Genomic DNA, 21,801 nt, shown 5'->3' on the forward strand with positions numbered 1-21,801 from the left:
TTCCCTATCAATTTCTTCCTTTTAAGTGTGTTCACCAACCAGTCACGCTGATGTCCGTTGTGAGCACCACATATTGAGGTTGCTTAATGATGTTTCCCTGAACTTCAGGTCTGAGGCTAACCACCAGGTTAGAGAGACTCTTGCAGCGGAATTTAGACAGATTCTGTAATCTAACTCCGTGCCTTCTCTTACAGATTGTAAGAAGCATCTTTGAAGTACTCTCATTCTCCCCCTTCCCCATGGCATGACATCTATTGTAGCAGACGCAACATGACAGCAACATTTCCCATGGCACGACATCAACATCCTGAGCAGACGCAACACCAAACACAAGGTACTCTTTTCTCTATTTGTATCACAGAAGCCAGAGCTTGAATTCTGTTGCATCTGTCTTCTGACAGGGAAATTTTATACGCTACTGTATCCACCATCACCCCTAGAAATAGTAGCTTCTGACATGGGTCCAGCAGACTCTTTTCCTGGCTGAGAATCCAACCATGCATCTGAAGGATGAGGACAGTCTTTCTCATTGCGAATTTGCAGTGACGCGCCTGGGTGAACTGCCCATGTCAGATTTTACCAGTATGACTAATCAGTGTGGGTCGCAAGTACATTCAGAGAAGGATTGTCACGTTTAAACCGCACATATAGGGCGGGAAGAGAACCATCTGTCCCATACTCATGTATATTTACTTTTAGCACGTCTGGACATATAGACAAATCATTCATGGCAGGCTGTGTCATTAGTGATTAGAAATCCAGGCAGCAAGAAGTGGGCCACTAGGGTCCAGCCAGGCCCTTGCTATGCAGACCTTAGCCAACATACAAAAGGTTATTTATATATCGTTGTGTGTCATAATCCAAAGACCACCAACAGGCACACAGTGGATGAGAGCGCATCGGGAGGGACTCCTGTAGATGTTATGACCTGGTGCCAGAAGACTGAAAGACCATATCATGTGCCAAAAATTGGCATCTGAATAAGCACACTTGGGGCACCTAGAGTCAGCCCTTCCTCCTATATTAAAGAGACGAGCCAGGGTAAGATATATTACTATAGTCCCACAGAACCCCCCCCCCCCCCAGCACCCACACTTTCTCTGCGCTTCCCTGCCACCATGGGAGCTGCAGAGCTATAGTTTCGCCACTGTCTAGAATGGTTCTGAATGCCCGACTTTTTTTGTACAAGGAACATCCTTGAGTAAAACCCTTTCCTTCTCTCTATCAGGGAACTTGTTCCACTGCTTTTGCCTTTAATATGTCTTGAATTATTTGCTGCAAGGCAATGAGCTCTCTTTCCGTTGACGGGTTTCTTGATATGACGAACCTTCTTGTAGTTTGAGTGTTTTGAACTCTAAACGGTACCCCTGTGAGAGGACCTTTAGTGTCCATCTGTCTTGTGTTCAGATTCTCCACTGGGTCGCAAACCTCCTTAGTTTTCACCTAACTCTGTCTCTGGGGAGACTGTAATGGTCAAAAATAAACCTCTTCTGATAGGCTGACGGAAGGACTGCCATGACGACCCTGGCAAATATCGACTATACTGTTTTCCTGGCCTGTAGCTCCTTGCTTCTTTCAGTTGTTGTTTAAGAGACTGACCCCTATATTGCGGTCTCCTGTCCTGAGGCAGTTTCACTGATTTGCCACAAGACATTCTTTGTATCAGTGACTGCAATTTACTACCAAAGAGAAGCGATCCCTCGTAAGGTAAAGACAGCAAATGATTTTTGGAGTTTGTATCTGCTGCCCAGGTTCGTAACCATATGGCCCTTCTCGCCGATACGCCTGCCGCTATAGACTTCACAGTGCACTCAACTACATCAAGCAACATCTCACACATATATTCACTTGCTTTCATCATCACGCTGGTTTTTTTTTTAATGTACTGCCTTGAAATTTTCTCATGCAGATCATTAGCCATGGTGGAACCCCAGAGCCTTAGTGCCCTAGATGTGGACGCAATTGCTACGCCTGCTTTATGTGATACTGCCGATGCACTGTGCAGTTTATTTAAAGAGCTTTCAATTCTCCTATCCATCCCATTTTTCAGATTGGCACCATCCTCCAATGAGATACCTCCGACTCTGCCACATCAACCTTCGGTACACCACACCATTGATTAAACCCTGCATCTATAGGGATCATGCAATCAATTATCTTGAAATTGTTAAACTTTTTGTCCATACTCTGCCACTGCGTCGTCATCAAATCTTTAAGCATTTTATGCAGCAGGAAACATCTAATCTATCTTGATCTGTCTTCAAAAAACTTGATTATCCACCTGCTCAGCCTCTTTATACTCCACTAACTTGTAAATATACTTCAGCAGATTAACCACAATATCTAAATTTAATGACCTTTCGTTTTCTATAATTTTACCAGATTCTGAACCTGAATCATGTTGCCCTTCATCAACCAAGAATACCGGTGAATCAAAACTATAGTCCACATCCAAACTGGTTTGTGATCTGGATCTTTTTGACCCCTGTATCTCTCTTAACTCCTCATTTGTAGCAAAGGATTTCTTTATTCACTCCATAAATTGCAGGATCTACTTGGACTGAGACTAAAAGCATGCCATGCAATCCTGACCCACAGTAATCCCTTTCTCAGTGGGAAAAATCTTAACACAGTTTTCACAATTTTTTGACAAATGTTTTTTCTTGCAGTGTCTTATGGCCCATACACACTGTATGCCCAGGCGATGAGCACTGCTGAGCGCTCCCGCATCATCGCCGGGAAAGCCGTTCATCTGCTGGTAATACCAGCAGATGAGGGGCTTTGAGGATGGCTTTGCATAGCATTGCACTACGCAAAGCTGTCCTCTCCCCACTGACGGCGCCGGGCAGGGGGAAAGTTGCTCAGTGTGTATGCAATGAGCGGCTTTCACCCCAGCGATGATAGCAATCATCGCTGTCCATACACGCTGGGCATAGTCACCCAGTGTGTATGTACCTTAAGACACACTACAAGAAAAGACATAGGACCTATCACTATCTAACAAGAAGGATAGAATAACCAAGTGCCTCTATGAGGACTTACCTCTCCAAGGCACTCAATGGTTTTGGGAAATAAGGACTCTTATCCTGATCTATGTTTGCAGCCACGATCCCCTGATGCCACAGAATCTGCAGGATGTGCAAAAGCGGTGTGCGGCACCATTTTTAAGGCCCTTTGACCTCTCCAGAGGGTGAGTGCTAGCAAGGTCACCGTCGCGTCACTTCCGCCCATTTGCCGCACACTTCCGCTCTTCCCCACCGCCTCACTAATGCTACACTCACGGCGGGGGGAGAAAAAACAAAAAAAGACACTTCTGTCTGAAATGGAGGTGCATACCTTGCGCCGGTCACCGCTGCTGCGTCCTCCAGCGTCAGTCCTCTCCCCCGGGCACCACCCCCTCTGGCTCAGCTACACAGAGGCCCATAAGCCGAGAAGACATGAGGTAAGCCTCCATTTAAAGAGCAACAAAATTACACAACCTAGTCTAAACTGAGACATGAAAAGGCAGAGGAGAGGAAGGGGAAGGAGATATATGTACCCAAGGTGGGTAGAGCTAGGAGGAAAAAACTATCTGTCTAAAAGCTGGGGGATGGGTTAATATCCCAGAGTAATGGCTGCCATGGTTTGTGAGTTAGAAATATCAATTACAGCTGAGCCAATGACCGAGAAGGAAGTAAGCAACATAGATGTATAGAGGTTTATTTACTAAGATGGGAGTTCTATTTCAGATGGGCTGTTGCTAAGTGTAACCAATCAGACTCTGCTTCTTTTTTATTTAGCACATTCTAGAAGATAAATTGGTAGAATCTGATTGGTTGCCCATAACTGGAATCTTCCTTGGTCTTCACCCTGCCAGAGGGAGGAGAGCCGAGAATCAGCATTGCAGGAGAGAAGTGGTGAGGGAGTGGCACCAGCAGAGAACCCCCCCCAGTGTGGCCCACACAGAGGAGTCACCGTCTAGCAGTAATAGTGGTCCCACATCAGGAGAATACCAAGGCCATAGTACAACGCAGGACCCAGACACAGCCAGCCTAGAACATAACAGGCCATCACTGTGTAGCGAATAAGCTGAGGCAAGTCTGAATTCTGCCAGTCACTGGCTGAACATACTATAAAGAGCAAGACACACATCTTACTCCATGACCAGTTAGGTTACGCCCTCAATAATTTTGTGATTTACTTATTCCAGACTGCACGCCCTGTGACTGGTAATTCATTATATTCTATTACGCTTTGCAAATTTTGTGTGCTATAAATGTTTTTAATCCCCATAGCCATAGAACTGGATTCATTCTCTTTATCCTCATTACTTACTTGACCTGTTGTATTTGATCTATTAAATTAGACACTCTTATGTGCGACGTTGACAGCACATCCTGAGTCCGAGATCCCATGTTTTTATATCTAGACTAAATGTAGAGGAAAATAAATTAAATCAAACATACAGGATCATTTCAAATAGATTAAAAAAAAATTTGATAAAAAAAAAGGTAACAAGTGTATCACATTTATTTTGTGAAAACTCAAGAGACTAGAAACGTGGTTTATGTTTATATGAAGTAGGATTTAAACCTAAAAGTTCATTGATGTCCACATCAACAATAAAAGCAAAAATATTTTGGATGAATGTAAATACTGTATGCTTTTCTACAGTAAGGTAGAGAATTGAATTTATCTTAATTTCCTAGTAAGCTATTGCTACTAGTATGCCATTAGTGGTATCTTCGCACTAGGACAAGAACAAGTGTCCATAACAAACAATGGAGCAGATGCATTAAGCCTGAAGAAGAGATAAACTGTAGATATAGGGAAAGGAAATAAAGCACCAGCCAATGAACTGTGTTTGAAAATGACAGTTGGGAGTTGATTGTCTGGTGCTTTATCTCCTTTTACCTTATGTCCACTTTATCTCCAGTTTATCTCTTTTCCAGGCTTAATACATTTGCCCCAATGTAACTATCTTCTGTACAATTTGGGATTCATTCCCTCTAGGTAAATATACTAAACTCACACACAAAGACAAATGTTTAAAAAAAGGTATAAACAGTTATTAGCTTAATATTAGCCTTATTGCAACCACTACATTGCACCCGTTTCACTTGCACAGTATACTGTGCATGGCATCTGGACATAGTTATTCCCGCAAGTTTGTCTTGTTCCCATTACTAAATTGTTTCATAAGAAAAGATACAGGTGTAGAACATATATGAAATATACAGGTGTAGAACATATACCAAATCCACTTACATAATTGGAACATATTGCAAATCAACAATGAAATAAATCTTATTTACCATCATTTTGTTTTTAAGTTCTCCTGTGAAGCTGTCGAAAGATGAAATAAAGCTGCACCCTGCACTTCCAGGTTCATGAGAATCCAACTGAAAATCATCTGTCATTTCTTCTACAAGAGAGAACAAAAATAATGTGAAGTTTCAAACATAAATGTGTATATACTGAATACAGCCTTCAGCAGCATAATAAGTATGCTACACATCCATTACTGTCATCAAGATGCATAAAGAAATCTCCCTGCTCTAAAAAACAATAATAATAAAAACAGACATGCTTATTAATAAAAATAATAAAAAAAAAATGCAAGTTGGCACATTGGTATATTTATATACCATACATTTTTCACAAGTTGATGACCCTCTCATGTAAATCAAGTTATTCAATGTTTTCTCGAATCACTTTCTCTTACTAAATAAACTTATTTTATTTGTTTGTTGATATTATACATGTAAACCTGTATACTTCACCTATATGTATCCTATTAAAAACTTGTAATGTATACCCAATCTTTTTTTTAAATGTCCAAATAAAATAAAAAAAAAAAAAAAAAAATGATGGTAGTAAGATGTATTGAGTTACTAAATTTTTACATATATATTTATTCAAAACACCCATAAGCCCCTGAATTCTGATGGCTGGATAGCTGCAGAGAATTTATAATTGCATTTTAAATCCATAATAAAGCATTAGGTTCATAAGAGGAGAAGTTTGTATTCCTCATAGTTGCCCCAATATGGTTACAAAGTTATAGGACTGACGTGTCCCAACGCTGCAAAAATCACAAAACTAAAGGCATGAAGTGAACGCTGTATACTGCTATGGAGGCACACATCAGCCACCTTCCAGTAAAAATTCCCAAAAGAGAACATGGCTGGCAAATCCTAATGCTACCACTGTAGTTATTCTAGAATTGTTTCTTAATGTAGTGAGTCACGTTGTGGCCAAAAGTTGCTAGTCCACCGTAACTTCCAAATACCCTCTCAATAGTTTATACCAGTAGCTCCCAAACCATGTGCCCAGGCACCCTGGACTTCTGTGAGGCTGTTGTAGTGTATTCATGTTGGTGGTTCAAGACCAAATCAAATTATTTATAGTTAAGGTTATAGGCAAAACCAGTGGTAATGACTGCTACTCATAAAACTTGTGGGCAAATCAGATGCACAGCTGTACACCAATAAAGAACGGGCCCAAACTTAATTTAATATACTTATCCAAAAATATTAACCATAAACTTTTATCCTATGGTGCCATGAATAAATGATACTCTAGGGCAGGGGTGGCCAACCAGCGGCTCGCGAGCCGCATGCGGCTCTTCCCCTTGTAAGGTGCGGCTCCTGATCCCACTGCTGCCTGCCACCGTTCCCATGTTTCTTCTGAGGGGAGGAGAGCGCGCATCGCGCATCTCTCCTACTCCTTACTGTGCATCCTTGTGACTGGGCCATCTGCCAATTAGAGCTCGCGGGCCAGCAGCCAATCAGGAGCCGGCCCGCAAGCTTTGATTAGTAGATGGCCCAGTCATAGGGAAGTGAGGGGGGAAGGAGACACGTGGTGTCCTGTGCTGTGCTCTCCTCCCCTCGGTGACATGACAGGTCTGCAGGGGAACGCCAGACTGTCCTCTCCCCGCCCGGCAGCAGCAGCAACAATGGTGAGTGCTGCTGCTGGGAATTTTGCACTGTGGGGGCATACCAGCTTTTTGGCACTGTGGGGGCATACCAGCTTTCTGGCACCGTGGGGGCATATGTGTATCTGGACCTATTGGGGGCATATGTATATATGGCACTGCACTATTGGAGGCATATTTGTATCGCACCCACCCAAGGGGTCAAAATAGACCATGCCCCTTTTTTTGGCGCGCGCGCATGATGCCGGCTCTTTAGCTTGACTACCGATATTTTTCAGCTCTTTACCTCTGACCGGTTGGCCACCCCTGCTCTAGGGAGCCACAATTCAAGAAAGTTTTGGATCCACAGAGTTACAGTATACCAATTTTTAAACCAGATATCCATAACATAGGCTGCAACATGTACCTGTTTCAGAAATATAACAATGTAACACTTGTTGCGCAGGAAAAGGGAAGCACACAGCCTTCTAAGCGTTATCAACTGAGAAACAATAAGTAGGTGGATGTGGCACCCTAGTGTGGTGGGAATGCTGTCGGCAGGTCAACACAATTAAGGTTGACAGTCAATAGGTCGACATACCATAGGTAGAAACATGAAAAAGGTTGAGTTTTTCCATGTTTCTGTTAATGACTTTTTTCATACTTTACCATACCAAGTGGACAGAGTTAGATTATAATAGTGTGTCTGAAGCATGGCAAGCAAAGCGAGTTGACACAGTACACCAGGCATTCGCAACCACGGTCCTCAAGGCACACCAACAGTGCAGGTTTTGTAGATATCCAGGCTTGAGCACAGGTGACTTAATTAGTATCTGAGGGATTCTGATTAAACCATCTGTGCTGAAGCCTGGATATCCCTAAAACCTGCACTGTTGGTGTGCCTGGAGGACCGTGGTTGGGAAAGCCTGAAGTACACTTATGCAGCGTACATCTGCTAGAAAGGAATCTATGACACGAGGGCACAAGTTTAGATTAGAAGAAAAAAAGATTTTGTTCATCTAGAACAGGGGTGGGGAACCTTTTTTGTGCCAAGGGCCAATCGTATGGTGAAAAAAATCCTTCGGTGGCCATATGTAAAAAACGTTCTTACAAATTGTCCTGCTGCAGCCATCCCACGCTCCGGCAGCTGCCACTGAATAGGACTGACAGTCTCCGGTTGCTGTTGATTAAGAGGAATCTCCCAAGAACTACCAACCTCTCGCAAGTAGTCCCCTATACTTGACTACCGGCAAAGCCGCCGGGTGGCTAGGAGGAAGACTCAGACCGGCTACGGGGGCCGCATACGACCCCCGAGCCTGAGGTTCCCCACCACTGATCTAGAAGAAAAAAATGTATTTACAGTCAGAGCAGTCAAACTCTCTTCCTGAAGAAGTGGTGTCAGAAGACACTATAAATACGTTTAAAATAAGGTTGGATAAACATTTATTGGTTAAAAACATCCATGGGTACAAATAAGTATCAATCTGTCTTAAAGATATCAGAACATACTATACAACAAGGGATAAACAACAGTATTATAAACATAGATTTAACTAGATGGACCTTCAAGTCTTTATTCAGCCTCACCTACTATGTAACCTGCCGACCTATGTTGACAGACACAAAAAAACGTGAAAAACTCATGTCAACCTATTATGTCAACCTTTTTGACAACAGTGGCCAACCTATGGACTGTCGACCATAATTGTGTTAACCCTATGACCCATACCCATGTGGTGATACACTAATCAATGGCATAGAAGGATGGTATACATATACCCTTTTATAAAGAACAACAAGTGACAGTTGGTGCGAGGCGCAATGCTGCCTAAGATAACTATCCCTGAAGATACACCTTTACTTCAACAATATAATATACAAACAATAGGGATAAGTAGTCAATGGCGCAAAGGAGATGATACTTAGATTTCTTCAATTTGGGCTTTTTCCTTTCTTGTTAGATGTTATTCTCAAATGAGCAAGGTTCGCCACATCAAGGTATATTGCGTGTGAAAAAAATACAGAAAAAATAAACGTTACAATTCTACATAAATGTGTGTCTCTTTTTTATAAGAGAATTGAGTACTCTAAGTGGTGAGTATTCTATTTTTATCGGGAGACTGGGTCACTTCAGGCGTACGCATTTCGGTCGTGATGACCTTTATCAAGATATCTTGATAAAGGTCATCATGACCGAAACGCGTAGATCCTGCCAGAGGATAGTGAACAGCCACCACCGCGGATGTATGTATGTCATGCTCTTTTTAAGATTGTTTTTTTAAATGGAAATTTAAAAAAAAAAATTGGGGTTTTTTGTTTTTTCATGTGGACATTGTCTATTTTTGTGGATGTTTTGTATATTTCCTCATGACCTGCCCATGGGACTTATGTCAAGTATTTTTATGAATTAAAACGTTTTTGGAATCTTTCTACCTACATTGGCCTTCTGGTTATATATAAAGGGAGTTTTTGGGACCTACCCATAAAAGAAACCGCTACGGGCTTTGTTCCCCCAATTTTAGGGGTGAGTAAGGTACGCCTCCAAACCTCAGGGTGATAAACTTATATAATACATCACCTATCGAATATATTTTAATCACATTGAAATTTTTTTCCTATACACTCGGGAGCACTGAAACCGCAAACACCTTAAGGAGGTTTACAGGAGAGAAAGAAACCTTTACAGGTTTGAAAACATCATATAACATCGTGAGTAGGGGTACGCCTCTCCGTTATTCTTAAGGAAAAGAAACCTTTATACATGTTTTGTTTTCACTACCGAAGTAAGTGAGGTACGCTGTCACAACTCATTGTGTTCTGCACAGCCCTCACACATATGTAATTTTCACCATTGAAAAGAGCCTCAGACATTGATTTCTCTTTTCTATGAGCACGGCTGGAGAAGCCCTTTCTATCACAAACACTTGGAGAAATATTGACACCGAGACTGAGCCCCTTCAGGATAAAAGAAACCTTTATGAGAGGGAAAACCACCATTTATCCAGTGAGTTCTGGTACTGGTACGCCTGAAGTGACCCAGTCTCCCGATAAAAATAGAATACTCACCACTTAGAGTACTCAATTCTCTTATAAAAAAGAGACACACATTTATGTAGAATTGTAACGTTTATTTTTTCTGTATTTTTTTCACACGCAATATACCTTGATGTGGCGAACCTTGCTCATTTGAGAATAACATCTTACAAGAAAGGAAAAAGCCCAAATTGAAGAAAGCTAAGTATCATCTCCTTTGCGCCATTGACTACTTAACCCTTTTATAAAGAATCCATTCCGGGACAACGGCTATAAGTCCTTCTTGCTTCTCTAAAATATACAATATGGTGTACTCTATTGAAAGCAAGTGATGGAGTAAACAAATAATCCCAGGATCCCATTAATATATGGGGTGGTGAAAAAGAAATGCTAAATTCTCATACTCTCTGTGCAGCTCTGTAAGCATGCAACATATGTGCCCATGAAGCATAACCTTGGTTTAGCTCACCAAAGGTTACCAGATACGCATCGGTGGAGGTCCCAATGTGTAACAGCCAAAGTACTACACCAACGCGTTTCTACCGTTCCAGGTCTTTTCAAGGTGGTGCCATGTGTGTCCTGGAGATGATTTTTATACCTCTAAACATCCCGCCCCTTAAGGTGGGCATGGTAATGGTAAAATCCAGCCACAGATGGTTTAATGAACATGGGATTAGCCTGCATCTAGGCATACGCCTTTCACACTGAGGCAAGAACCCAGAAAAACCCAGGTTGTGCCTCAGTATGAATAGTTCATCCCAGATACTGGGGCAGATGTATTAAGCCTGGAGAAAGTGGAGATAAAGTGAAAGGAGATAAAGCACCAGCCAATGAACTGTGTTTGAAAATGACAGTTGGGAGTTGATTGGCTGCTGCTTTTTCTCGTTTTAACTTTATCTCCAGTTTATTTCTTCTCCAGGCTTAATACATCTACCCCAATGTGTCCTGATCTGTACCCCTGGTCATGCCCTTGATTGCTGAACCAAGCCCCATAACCGGGGATGAAACATTCACACCGACACCCAACTTGTTTCCCCAGGGTACTTGTCTTGGTGTGATAGGGGTGTTAGAATAGATATTCATCCCTTTTTGTTGCATAGTTTTAAATTGACAATACAGCATCAGTGACTACAGCAGTCACAGGCTGATGCACGGAGCATAAAACCGATTGCACAGTAACATGTTCCTTCATGCTGTGTACTCCTTACAAGGCCTATTTATATAGTTTATGGCTCAATGATTATCCATTTATAAAAATGCCTGCTGGTGTGCAAGATCTGTCATTTACACAGATCAATGATCACAATTCTTTTCAGCAATAGCTTAGGTGTAGTCACTGTATGTGGTTGTATAAAGAACATAGCCGTGCATCCCCCCCCCCCCCTCCATCACCTCCCCTCTGGGATGTTCGGAGTGTTTAGTGGGGACTCTGGAGCACTCAGGAGTTCAGGCGCCAGAGCGGAGGTGGGGGGGGGGCTATGCTATGTGGTGGGTTTTGCTGGGGCAGGACAAACCTGCCTGTTTGTCCTGCCCCAGCAAAACCCACCACATATATAACACTATGTATTCGTTAACAAAATCACCAGCGAGTGACTATTAAATATACTTTCTTTTTCTGAATGTATTCATCCCTTCTCTCATGCATAACTGGTCACATGCTATTACTGTATAGAAAAGAGAAGAACTCAGAAAAAGCCTTCAATACATGAAGATCTTTCTTTGCCTAAATCTGATTGTTTTACTTCCAGTCTAATTCCATTAGCTACTGAAAAACAAGTCTGATGGAAGATCTAAGCCAAACGGTTTCTGCATTACATTATGGGAACATTAAGAAACTAGTAAGCCCACTTGTAGCAAATGCTTCGAAAGCTAGTCTGCTAGCAGTCTGCCTAGGTGCTGTGCAGCTCGGCAGGTATGTGTTCCCTGTGTGATAACTGTACTGGTATTGGTATCTGCTTGGCTGCTGCAATGACCAGTGGCGCTGCTGATGGCTGCCTAGGCGCTCTGCAGCTCAGCGGGTGTGTGTTCCCTGTGTCTATATACCCCAGGATACTTCTAGCCTATACCTTTATGTGTTCACATATCTGTCACTATTTAACTATACCTAACTGGCTGTTGCACAGCAATCCAAATCAAATTCCTAGTATACGCAAGTATACATGGCCAATGAAGTTGGTCTGATTGCCTCTGTTTGTGCATGTGTGAGAGAAAGCTGTAGTTTCAGAGACACAACCGGACACTAGACATATATAAAGATGATGTGGATAAAGTGAAGCCATCAGTAATTTCTTCCACCTAGAAAAGTTTGAGGGTTTGTGTCATCAAGATGTCAAATACAGGGCCAGGCGCTTACGGCGAGGACAGTAGACACCATCTCTAAACCTCAGCTCACTGGTTAATGTCCTCACAGCTGCTTTCACCCACACCTGCTGCCACCCAATTGTTAGAGCCTCTCATTGAGGGTCAGATGTAAAAAAGATTTGAAAGTGATAAAATGTAGAGTTATAAACCAGCAGCCAAGTAGTTTCTAACTGCCATGTCACAGGATTGGTTGGTGGTTTATTACTCTCACCCCGAGTCTCAGAACACAGTTTACAATAGCTTGGTTATTTGAATTTCATATTACCCCTGCTGACGACACTACCTTCAACGCCTGTTTTTACATGCGGTCTCCCTGAGCACACACACTGCAGCTATAAACTATATGCTCTGCACTTCTAGTGCTGGCTACCACTCCATGCACACCAACTCATCAGCTGTTCATACCACACCTGGCCTGAGCCCATTGTTCCTGGCACTTATTAGACTGCCTCCATATTTCAAAAGTCTCAAAGTGCCTGATATTAAGACATGCACAGGCTACAGGCCTTTCACTCTGCTATGCATTTCTCTAGCTCAGTGGTTCTCAAACTGTGGGTCCTGACCCCAAAGTGGGTCCCGACCTTCTCAGCATGGCGTCGCGACTCCATGTTGTTGACAATCGGGCTGATGACTTTTCTAAACTAAGTCAGTGATACAAGGAGTCTGAACAATCTATTGAGCTGTCTGTTATGTTAGACACCTCCCATAATTTTGTGCCTCCACAATGCTGCCATGTACGTGCTGTCGGGTGACTACACATGTGATGCGATGACCTTCTGCAGTAACTCGCTGGGGTCCTGTAATTATTTTTATTGTCTGAAGGGGTCCCAGAGCAAAATAGTTGGAGGATCTTTGCTCTAGCTGTTCCTTCCCCTACACGACACCTGCTCTAGATCCTGCTCCTACAACCACTGCTCTTGCAGGGCCCCACATTCCACCCCTCACTCAGTGGGCCCTGGTATGCACCTTTCTTGGGAACACCCTTCACAGTATTTTGACTCTAGACATGACCACCTCACGTAAATATTAGACCTCTTACACTTACCTTGATTTTTCTCACATGAATTGAAAAGCTTGCGTGGTAGAAATGTAAAATCTCCATGGTCCTCATCATTAGATAGTATTCTTTTCCTCTTTAAATCCTCAGCTTTGCTTGAGGAATGAGACCCCTTTGGAACTAGATATGAAATAAAGAGCAAAAGCTTTTTTTTTGTAAAATCTTAAAAACACATCTGGTTATAAAAGTGTTACGGTGGCTATACACTAGGGCAATTTATCTGATGCTTGAAATTGCATCATATTTCCCTTGAACTTCCCGGCAGCTTCCCAGGAGACCTGCATTTCACATTTTGTACTTGAGGGCTTATTTTGCAGAAGATATATTGCATATATTATCTACCCATGACAAATCACATGCAATACATCTTACTGCATATACAGTGTCAGTCCGACCAATTATTGGTCAGTCGTGCATGTGCTGTCTGTGCGCGCAAGCCAGTGAAGATACAGGAATTGCCCGGGTATTAGGAGGGAGGGCCGCTGACTTCAGGACCATCACCGCGCCGTAAATACGAACGTGGAGAATACGCCAGCTTAGTAAATGCAATCGGCCTTCTTAGTCAATCTCCCCTTATACTGCTGAATTCAACCGGAAATTCAGCATAATATATGACTGGAAAATACCCCTTTTCCAGTCGTATTTGACTGAAGCCTGCACGGGGCTTCTCTGTGTAACAAAATAGAAAAATATACAATTTTTTTTAAATGCCGTGGGATCCCCTCACCGGCTATAACAAGTGCCGGGCTCATTGATACAGTCCTTGATACAGAAATACTGGGGGACCAGCGCCAGGCTCTTGGCCTGGTTCTGGTTTCCAAAAATACCAGGGACAAAAGGAGTAGGGAGTCTCCTGTATTTTGGAAACCAGCACCTGGCTCAAACAGCCAGTGGTATCATGCCACAGCCAGGAGACACTTTTTACATAAGGTGTCCCAGCCAAAGCATGAGCACCGTGGCTGGTCAGCCTGGGCCGGGTCCCTAGGGGAGTGAGTTTGCTGATTGAAAAAAAAAAAAAAATCATTAAATATTGTAAGCAGTGGCCAGTGTCAGCAGCAGCCTCACAACATGCTTCTGTCTGAGGCTGCCCCCGCTAGGAGAGGAGGAGGGAGGGGGCAGCGAGGCCTTACACAAACAGCGGCGGTGCAGCGATGACTCAGCAGGTGTGGTGACTGATTTCTCTGGCGGAAGGTGCAACCAAGGAGGGGCGATGCAATGCGCAGTGCATCGCCCCTCTTGTCATGTACATGCAATCTGGGCTCTGTACATGCGATTTTACTCTTAAATCGCATGTAAACTGCCCAAATCGCATGCACATCCTTTAAAATACTGTTACAAATAAGATGCAATAAAAACTACATTGATAGAACAGCTTTCCATTTAAATCTACAGATGCGTTCATTTAGTGGTGCTTTTAGGATCTAGGTTAAACAACTTTAGCACAATGTATGTCTATATAATACCTTTTTTTTCACATACTGTACACTTTACAATTGATTAGTCCTCTGGGTGTTAAATCTTATTGCCACCGGCAGTACCCATACACATCCTCTAACATAATTTCTGTTTGTAGCCTCTCTAACAAAAAGTGTCCTGTTTGGGTGCCCAAATGGCACTTTTGTGTTGTGCCCAGAACTTTAGTCTGGTTAAGTAGTTTTGCGCAATTAAACCTGGAAGTTATGGATGCAATCAGTACACAAAAACTGTGGGCATCCAAACAATTGCATACAGCCCCTTCCAGAATGATAGACGATATGCAATTATGGGTGTCAATCAAACAATTAGAACTGCTTCCACAGACTCCAGATTTAATGACTGCATGGATTACAGGATGAATATCTTGTAGGCTGATTCATAGATGTACACAATGGTGATGTTGTACACAGTGGAGCATTTTTTTGGTGCCATTGCGTATGCACCAAAGCCACACTGTGCACATGCAATGAATAGTTAGCAATTGTAGGTGTAAAGAGGAAAGTGAGTGTCAGGTCGTCTACATTCAGGGAAGGTAACGGAGAGGGGTGGAGACAGACAAATGCAGGCATGTCAGGATCATTTACTGGGTGTGCAAAAGTCAGATACTTAATTCGCTCACAGCCAGAAGCACACTGGCGCTGTTTGAGGCAGTGCAGGGTTAATCAGAAATGACATGTGTGTGTCTAATGTTTCCGCCAATGTCAGTGACAGAAGCAAAATGGCATCTGCGTCATATTCTCAATCAGGGTCTTGGCATGAGAGCCGTTTCGGAACTAAAGAGATTTTACCAGAATATTCCTGACCACATGGGAGATCAACACTGTTGCGGACTTAAGATAGTTAAAAAACAATCCAACATCTAGGTATGAATCGTGAACCACATACCCATTTCATCTTCAGTGCCTTCAGCGGCAGTTGTTCTGGAAGTGTAACTTTTTAAAGTCTGCTTTAAAACAAAAATATATTACGAAAATTGAATAACTACAGTATAAGAAGCAAATTTTGTCTTATTAAAAAAAAAAAAGACATTGGGTTAAATTTACTAAGATGTGTATTCTACTTCATGTGATGTTGCTATGGGCAACCAATCAGATCCTGTCTACTATCTTCTAGAGGGTGCTAAATAAATAAGTAGTAGATTCTGTTTGGTTGTCCATGGTAACATCACATGTGAAGTAGAATACACATCCTAGTAAATTCCCCCCATTGTCTATCTGTGTAGCATCCTGAACGGATACACGAGAATTTAAAAAAAAAGCTGTTTGAGCGGTTTTCCAAATGACGCCATAACAGTCCAGGGGTTAAAAATATTGGTGATGAGTTCAGATGGTTAATTCAAATTGTAGGAAAAAATACCAACTTAATCCTGGGCGCTGACTGTAGTGACTCCCACAATTTTCCCCTTCATTCAAGGTTTACAATAGTGTATTATTGTTTAAAAAAATTACAGCAACATTGCAACAATTTAAATGAATAGTGCTCTGAGATGTTCAAACTCTGAGATGTTGCAGACAAACAGGCACAGATTAGAATTCCCAGGCGTCCCCGGAGCCCTCTATTCGATCCAGTCAGAGTCCAATGATTGTCCACTTTCTCTCCACGGCCGTGGAGAGAAAGTGGACAATCATTGGACTCTGACTGGATCGAATAGAGGGCTCCGGGGACGCCTGGGAATTCTAATCTGTGCCTGTTTGTCTGCAATATCTTGTAGACCATTTTATTCGGTGAGAGGCTGATGATTTACACCATTGTTTTTACTTGTATGTGTCGACTAAATAAGCGGTATTACACTATACCAGCTTTTAAACCTTCTTTTGCATGTACATTGATTTCAATTGGATGTTCTTGATGACGACTCGGTGACGTTACCGCCCCTGTATGAGCGCTACTGTCTGCCTATTCTAGCAGACCACTTCAGAGGGTAAGAGTTTGAACATCTCAGAGCACTATTCATTTAAATTGTTGCAATGTTGCTGTATTTTTTTAAAACAATAATACACTATTGTATGCTCCTTTTTTATGTTTTCATTTCCGGTTAAAACCTTGAATGAAGGGGAAAATTGTGGGAGTCACTACAGTCAGCGCCCAGGATTAAGTTGGTATTTTTTCCTACAATATGTTTACTGTGTATGAAAGGTGATTCATACGTTATCAACTAAATCCCAGGCTGCAGATAGCGCGAGATTCAAACCTCAGAGAATCCATTTGTTTTGAAGGTTAATTCAAATTGACTGAGGTATTAAGTAACCTGCCATACATTAGAGTCTAGGTTTCTAAAAACCCTTGACTGTAATGGTGGAGTTTGAGTGAAACTGAGAAATGGCCCACAAACACGGGCGATTGCAGGGCTATTTCTAAGTGATCTGACTAGATTTTTAGAAATTAAGCATGGATCACTCCTTGTGTATACCCCCCAGCGACGGCAGTTTATGGTGCTGCATGTCACCATCGTGTGACTACATATACAGTATACTGCATACAGTCAAAATCTAGTCAGATCGCCAGTGTTCTCCACTCAGATTGCTCAGCACACATTGCTGGTGCATCAAATGTGTGCCAGTAATGTGTGCAAATTGTTCAGCGCAGTGCATGCCTATGGGTCTTTAGAGGAATAAAGCCTTTATTGGCTATGACTTCTGCGACAGAGAAGGAGTTGCATTAGTGTATGGGTGGCTTTTATAGTTTAATAAAAATATTTTTACGGTACTTGTTTCCTAGCAGGGCGCCCAGTATGATGTAAGCGTACAGGGCTATTCTCCATAGCAAAAATCGCATTGCATTGCATCTCATGGGCCATTATAGTGCCATGTGATGCAATGCGATTTTTTAATGTAATTTATTTACTGCTCTGTTGGCCCTAGGGGATTGCATTGCATTGCACCTCCCGAAAAATTGCATGAGATTTTATAGGGTGCGATGCCATGCCATTAGCTATACATTTGTATGACATACAATGGAGGTTTCACTGACCCCCCCCTATCCACGCCACCCCAAAGCGAGCCCCACGAGGGGGTGGCGGAACGCATCCTCCCAACCTTTTCATACCCCCACTACCCACATCGGCGTGGAGTTGATTTTATATAGTGTGGCGAGCGCACTGGAGTAAAGTACGGACGCCAGCACATCTTGTGCACTGGGTTGAGCCATCGTGACATCGGGCTCCCCGCCCCTCCACAACTATCCATCAAGGAGGGTAAGCATACTGTAAGGAGAATCCACATTACCTGACTTTATCACTCTGGCGTTTTGAAGCGCTAACAGGTTACCTGCAGTTTACTCCTGCTATACAGTGCTTTGGCTTGTACTCCCTACCATTGCCCCAATCCACTCTACCCTGCTACTAACATTTTGGCTGCTGAAAGCTTCATACTAATACTGCTCCTGAAATCTTTTATTCTATTGACCATAAATACGTGACCCGCTTTGTAATTGGCTACTTGACACAAATCTATTCAAGTGCTTCATTATATATGAAATTATATGGTATCTGCCTGTGATTTTGTATCTTTATTTTTCTGTGTCCATATCTATTTAACGTTTTGTATATGCATATGTATAAGCTCCTTTTAAACATGAAATAATTTTAAATATAAAATTTAACAGTGTTAATCAAAACGTGCCCTGGTGTCCTTCTGTTCAGTACGGTTCACGAGGCATATATCTGATCTCAGCAGCGCAAGTGCAAAAATCCATTCCTGCAGCGAGCCACCGAGCCCGAAGCGTGGCGAGCCCCGCAAGGGGGCGCTCGCCACGCTTGGGGCTTGGTGGCTCGCTGCGCTCGCCACACTATATAAAAGTGACGCTACGCCGACGTGGATAGTGGGGGTATGTAAAAAGGTCGGGAGGACGCATTCCGCGGCCGCTTGCCACGCTTCGGGGTGGCGTGGATAGTGGGGGGGGGGGTCAGTGAAACCTCATTGTATGTAATACAAGTGTATAGCTAATGGCATGGCATCGCACCCTATAAAATCTCATGCAAGTTTTCTGGAGGTGCAATGCAATGCAATCCTCTAGGGCTAACAGAGCAGTAAATAAATGACATTAAAAAAATCGCATCACATGGTACTATAATGGCAAATGAGATGCAATGCAATGGGATTTTGCTACGGTAGCGTATGTAAGAAAACTGGGCGCCCTGCTAGGAAACAAGTACCAAAGTTACTATTAGCTTTAATATATTTACATTCGGTCAATTCTAAATATCTATTTAAGGGAGTGGTTCTAAATCCCGGCGCCGAAATCCCGACAAGGGGGGGGAACGTGGATCGCCCCCTCTTGTGGGCTCGCTGCACTCGGCACACAGCGGGCCCGGTGCCTCGCTACACTCGGCACACTAATTTATTCTCCCTCTATGGGTGTCATGGACACCCACAGAAGGAGAAAGTGTCGGGATTTCGACAGTCGGGATTCCGGCGGTAGGGATTTTGAACGCCGGGATTGTAACTGCATCCCCTATTTAATTATATATTGTATACATATAGGATTATAAATATCTATATAATACTAGGCTCCTCAATGTGCACTCAATAGAAACCTAAACGGGTCATATTGCAAGTGATGGGAAAGGCCTAAAAGTAGTGTTGGCATTTAAAGGCTGTATCACCAATGAGCGATTCATTTTTACCATCAAATCGTAAAAGATTGATGATTAGCCATCAACTTCTTGATTCTGAGCTTGTGAGGACATTAGCCACCATCAACTATGCAGCATCTGCACATCTAATCTCACAGAAGAATGCAGCCCAGCGCTTACAATGGCGTTAAGAGCACAAATACTAGACAGTTGAATAATGGCGGCGAATGTTGGATAACAATTTACACTTCTCAGATCAGATGGACATGTTTGATTTTAGTGACTGCTGGGAGTATACAGCACCTACAGTAAAGCACGGAGGTGCTGGCATTTCAGCATGGTCATATTAACACTAGAGATCTTGAACATCTCTATACTTCCTGCATAATTTTTCAACATGGTCCCCTCATGCTGGCTGCTGCCCTGAACCATACTCCTGCCAGACTAGCTGCAGCACTTCCAGGATTTACGTTCAACTGTGCAGCACAAACCAGAACCAGTCATCTGCTCCAGCTAGCAAGCACTTCCAGATGCCGTTAACCAGAAACAGCAGTGATCATATACTGGCTGGTGCTGTGCGTTCAGCCTGGCAATGATGTCCACTGTAGTTTGGTGCCTCCATGAGTTACAGGTGGAATATAGCAATACATGAATATAAAGGTCCTTCCATATAGAGACCACAGCAGAATTCAAGCAATCGCAATGTCTCAGTAGTCAGCTTTTTCCTCCATCTGCTTAAATAGAGAACTAGGACATCACTAGTTCTCAAATAAGGCACAGGAATCTTATATCCACTGCCAGGGCCGCAAAGCTGCACAGCCGGAGTCACACAGTTGTCCTTTCAGCCTGTTCATCCTGTTATGGTGTGCAGAGGAAGGGTCTTAACAGCGCTGCATTACCACTACAACTATGGTCTTTGTCAAGGCTGGATCCAGTAACTACAGTAGTAATTAGACAGTATATGCATAGCACTTTACACTGACTGGCTAGAAAACACTGTATGAGAACATTTTTTATACAGATAGAACTGCAATTACATAGCGTATATAGCCATGCTATGTATCATTTTACGCAGGACTAAGCTCACTGGGCAAGATTCACTAAACTAAAAATGCCGTAAAAACCCAGTTTTCAGGGTTTTTACCGCATTTTCCTATGCAGCAAAGCCCCACCGCTGGGGCTTCGCTGCGGGGGGGTTACGCCAGTTCTACATGGCGTAACCCCATGGAAGCCTATGGGCTTCCTTTCGCACCCCCCACCGATCTGCGATGCCCCCCCTCAGCTGCGTCTGGGCAGCCTCCTGCTGTGCTGCCAGGACCAGTGTTCTCCTCCTCCCTGCACAGGTTCTGGGTGCAGGGAGGAGGAAAAGGAGTCCTCACACAGCCGGGTATGGGTTCAGGGAGAGAGGGGGGACCCGCAGCACATCGCCGGCCATCGCTTTTGCGTTAATAATCGCATATGTTACTGCATATGCAATTATTAAAAATGCTAATGCCGGCGATGTGCTGTGGGAATCCCGCCCAGTGTGTGATCTGCTTCTCTTCCGTCTAAAAGATGTTTCATCACCACTTTCCGATCTGCCCATTTGGGTCATGCTACTGAACACTGAAGCACTACGAGGTAAACTAGCGGTGTTGCGTCCAATGTGGGCTGAGAGTGGCAAAACATCGACTTTAAAGTCTAGGGGCAGGAGCACAGCTAGAGTATGGAAATGGAGGAGCAGAGTCCACAGGCATACAGTAGAACGCAGTCTATGAGAAGCTGACCGGGAGATTTTTTCACACCCCAAATAATGTTCACAAGTAAAGTGGTAGCAAAGCCTAAATACAGTATAGACACAATTGAATGTGCAAATTTAAAACAACAAAACTGTGGAATTTAAAAATATATAAATGAGTTGTTCCTGACAGGGTTTCGAACCACATGCGCTGTGCAGCGCATGCTGTGGGCTTCACTGCTAGGCCATTACGGATACTGTATCGCAAGTCGGTGAGCTTAATTACACCTGATGCAGGAACCCGGAAGTCTTATTAGGATTAAATTACATATGTTTAGCAAAACACTGAAACCCTCTACTGCAAGGTGCACATTTCATACAGATAAAACCAATTACCTTTCCAGAACCCTTCACAAGCTGTTCATCTTCTGGGGATAATACTGGGAAATCAGCAAAGTCAAGCACATTGAACGCCCCTGAAATGAATTAGTGAGATTCATTTGAATTTTTTAAGACAAATATTTAGAGACTACAATAAAAGCCAAGCAAATAGTATTTATTTTTGCAAAAATGGCAAGTCAAGTCATGATTGGCATTAAGATCAATCAAGTGTTGTGTATTATCAAGCTAAAAATCTCCTTCTCTAATGCTGAATACACACCTAAAGAATCTGCTTTAAACGACTCATT

At 42.9% G+C, this 21,801-nt stretch overlaps 1 protein-coding gene across 5 annotated transcripts in view; it reads right to left on the reverse strand.

Moving 5' to 3' along the window:
• Positions 1-21,801, reverse strand: part of SYCP2L (synaptonemal complex protein 2 like) — a 176,545-nt gene that overhangs the window by 22,628 nt on the left and 132,116 nt on the right. For 4 of the 5 annotated variants that reach the window (XM_083187927.1, XM_083187926.1, XM_083187924.1 and 1 more), the window contains 5 exons: positions 21,509-21,588; positions 15,708-15,768; positions 13,335-13,466; positions 5,295-5,404; positions 4,315-4,409 (listed from right to left, as the gene is read on the reverse strand). In XM_083187927.1, the coding sequence (XP_083044053.1) occupies positions 4,315-4,409; positions 5,295-5,404; positions 13,335-13,466; positions 15,708-15,768; positions 21,509-21,588 (478 nt within the window). The remainder of the gene's footprint in view (positions 1-4,314; positions 4,410-5,294; positions 5,405-13,334; positions 13,467-15,707; positions 15,769-21,508; positions 21,589-21,801) is intronic. The other variant, XM_083187925.1, reaches the window with a different exon arrangement.

This window comes from Crinia signifera, chromosome 5 (assembly GCF_055691185.1).
Source record: "Crinia signifera chromosome 5, ASM5569118v1, whole genome shotgun sequence".
NCBI lineage: Eukaryota > Metazoa > Chordata > Amphibia > Anura > Myobatrachidae > Crinia > Crinia signifera.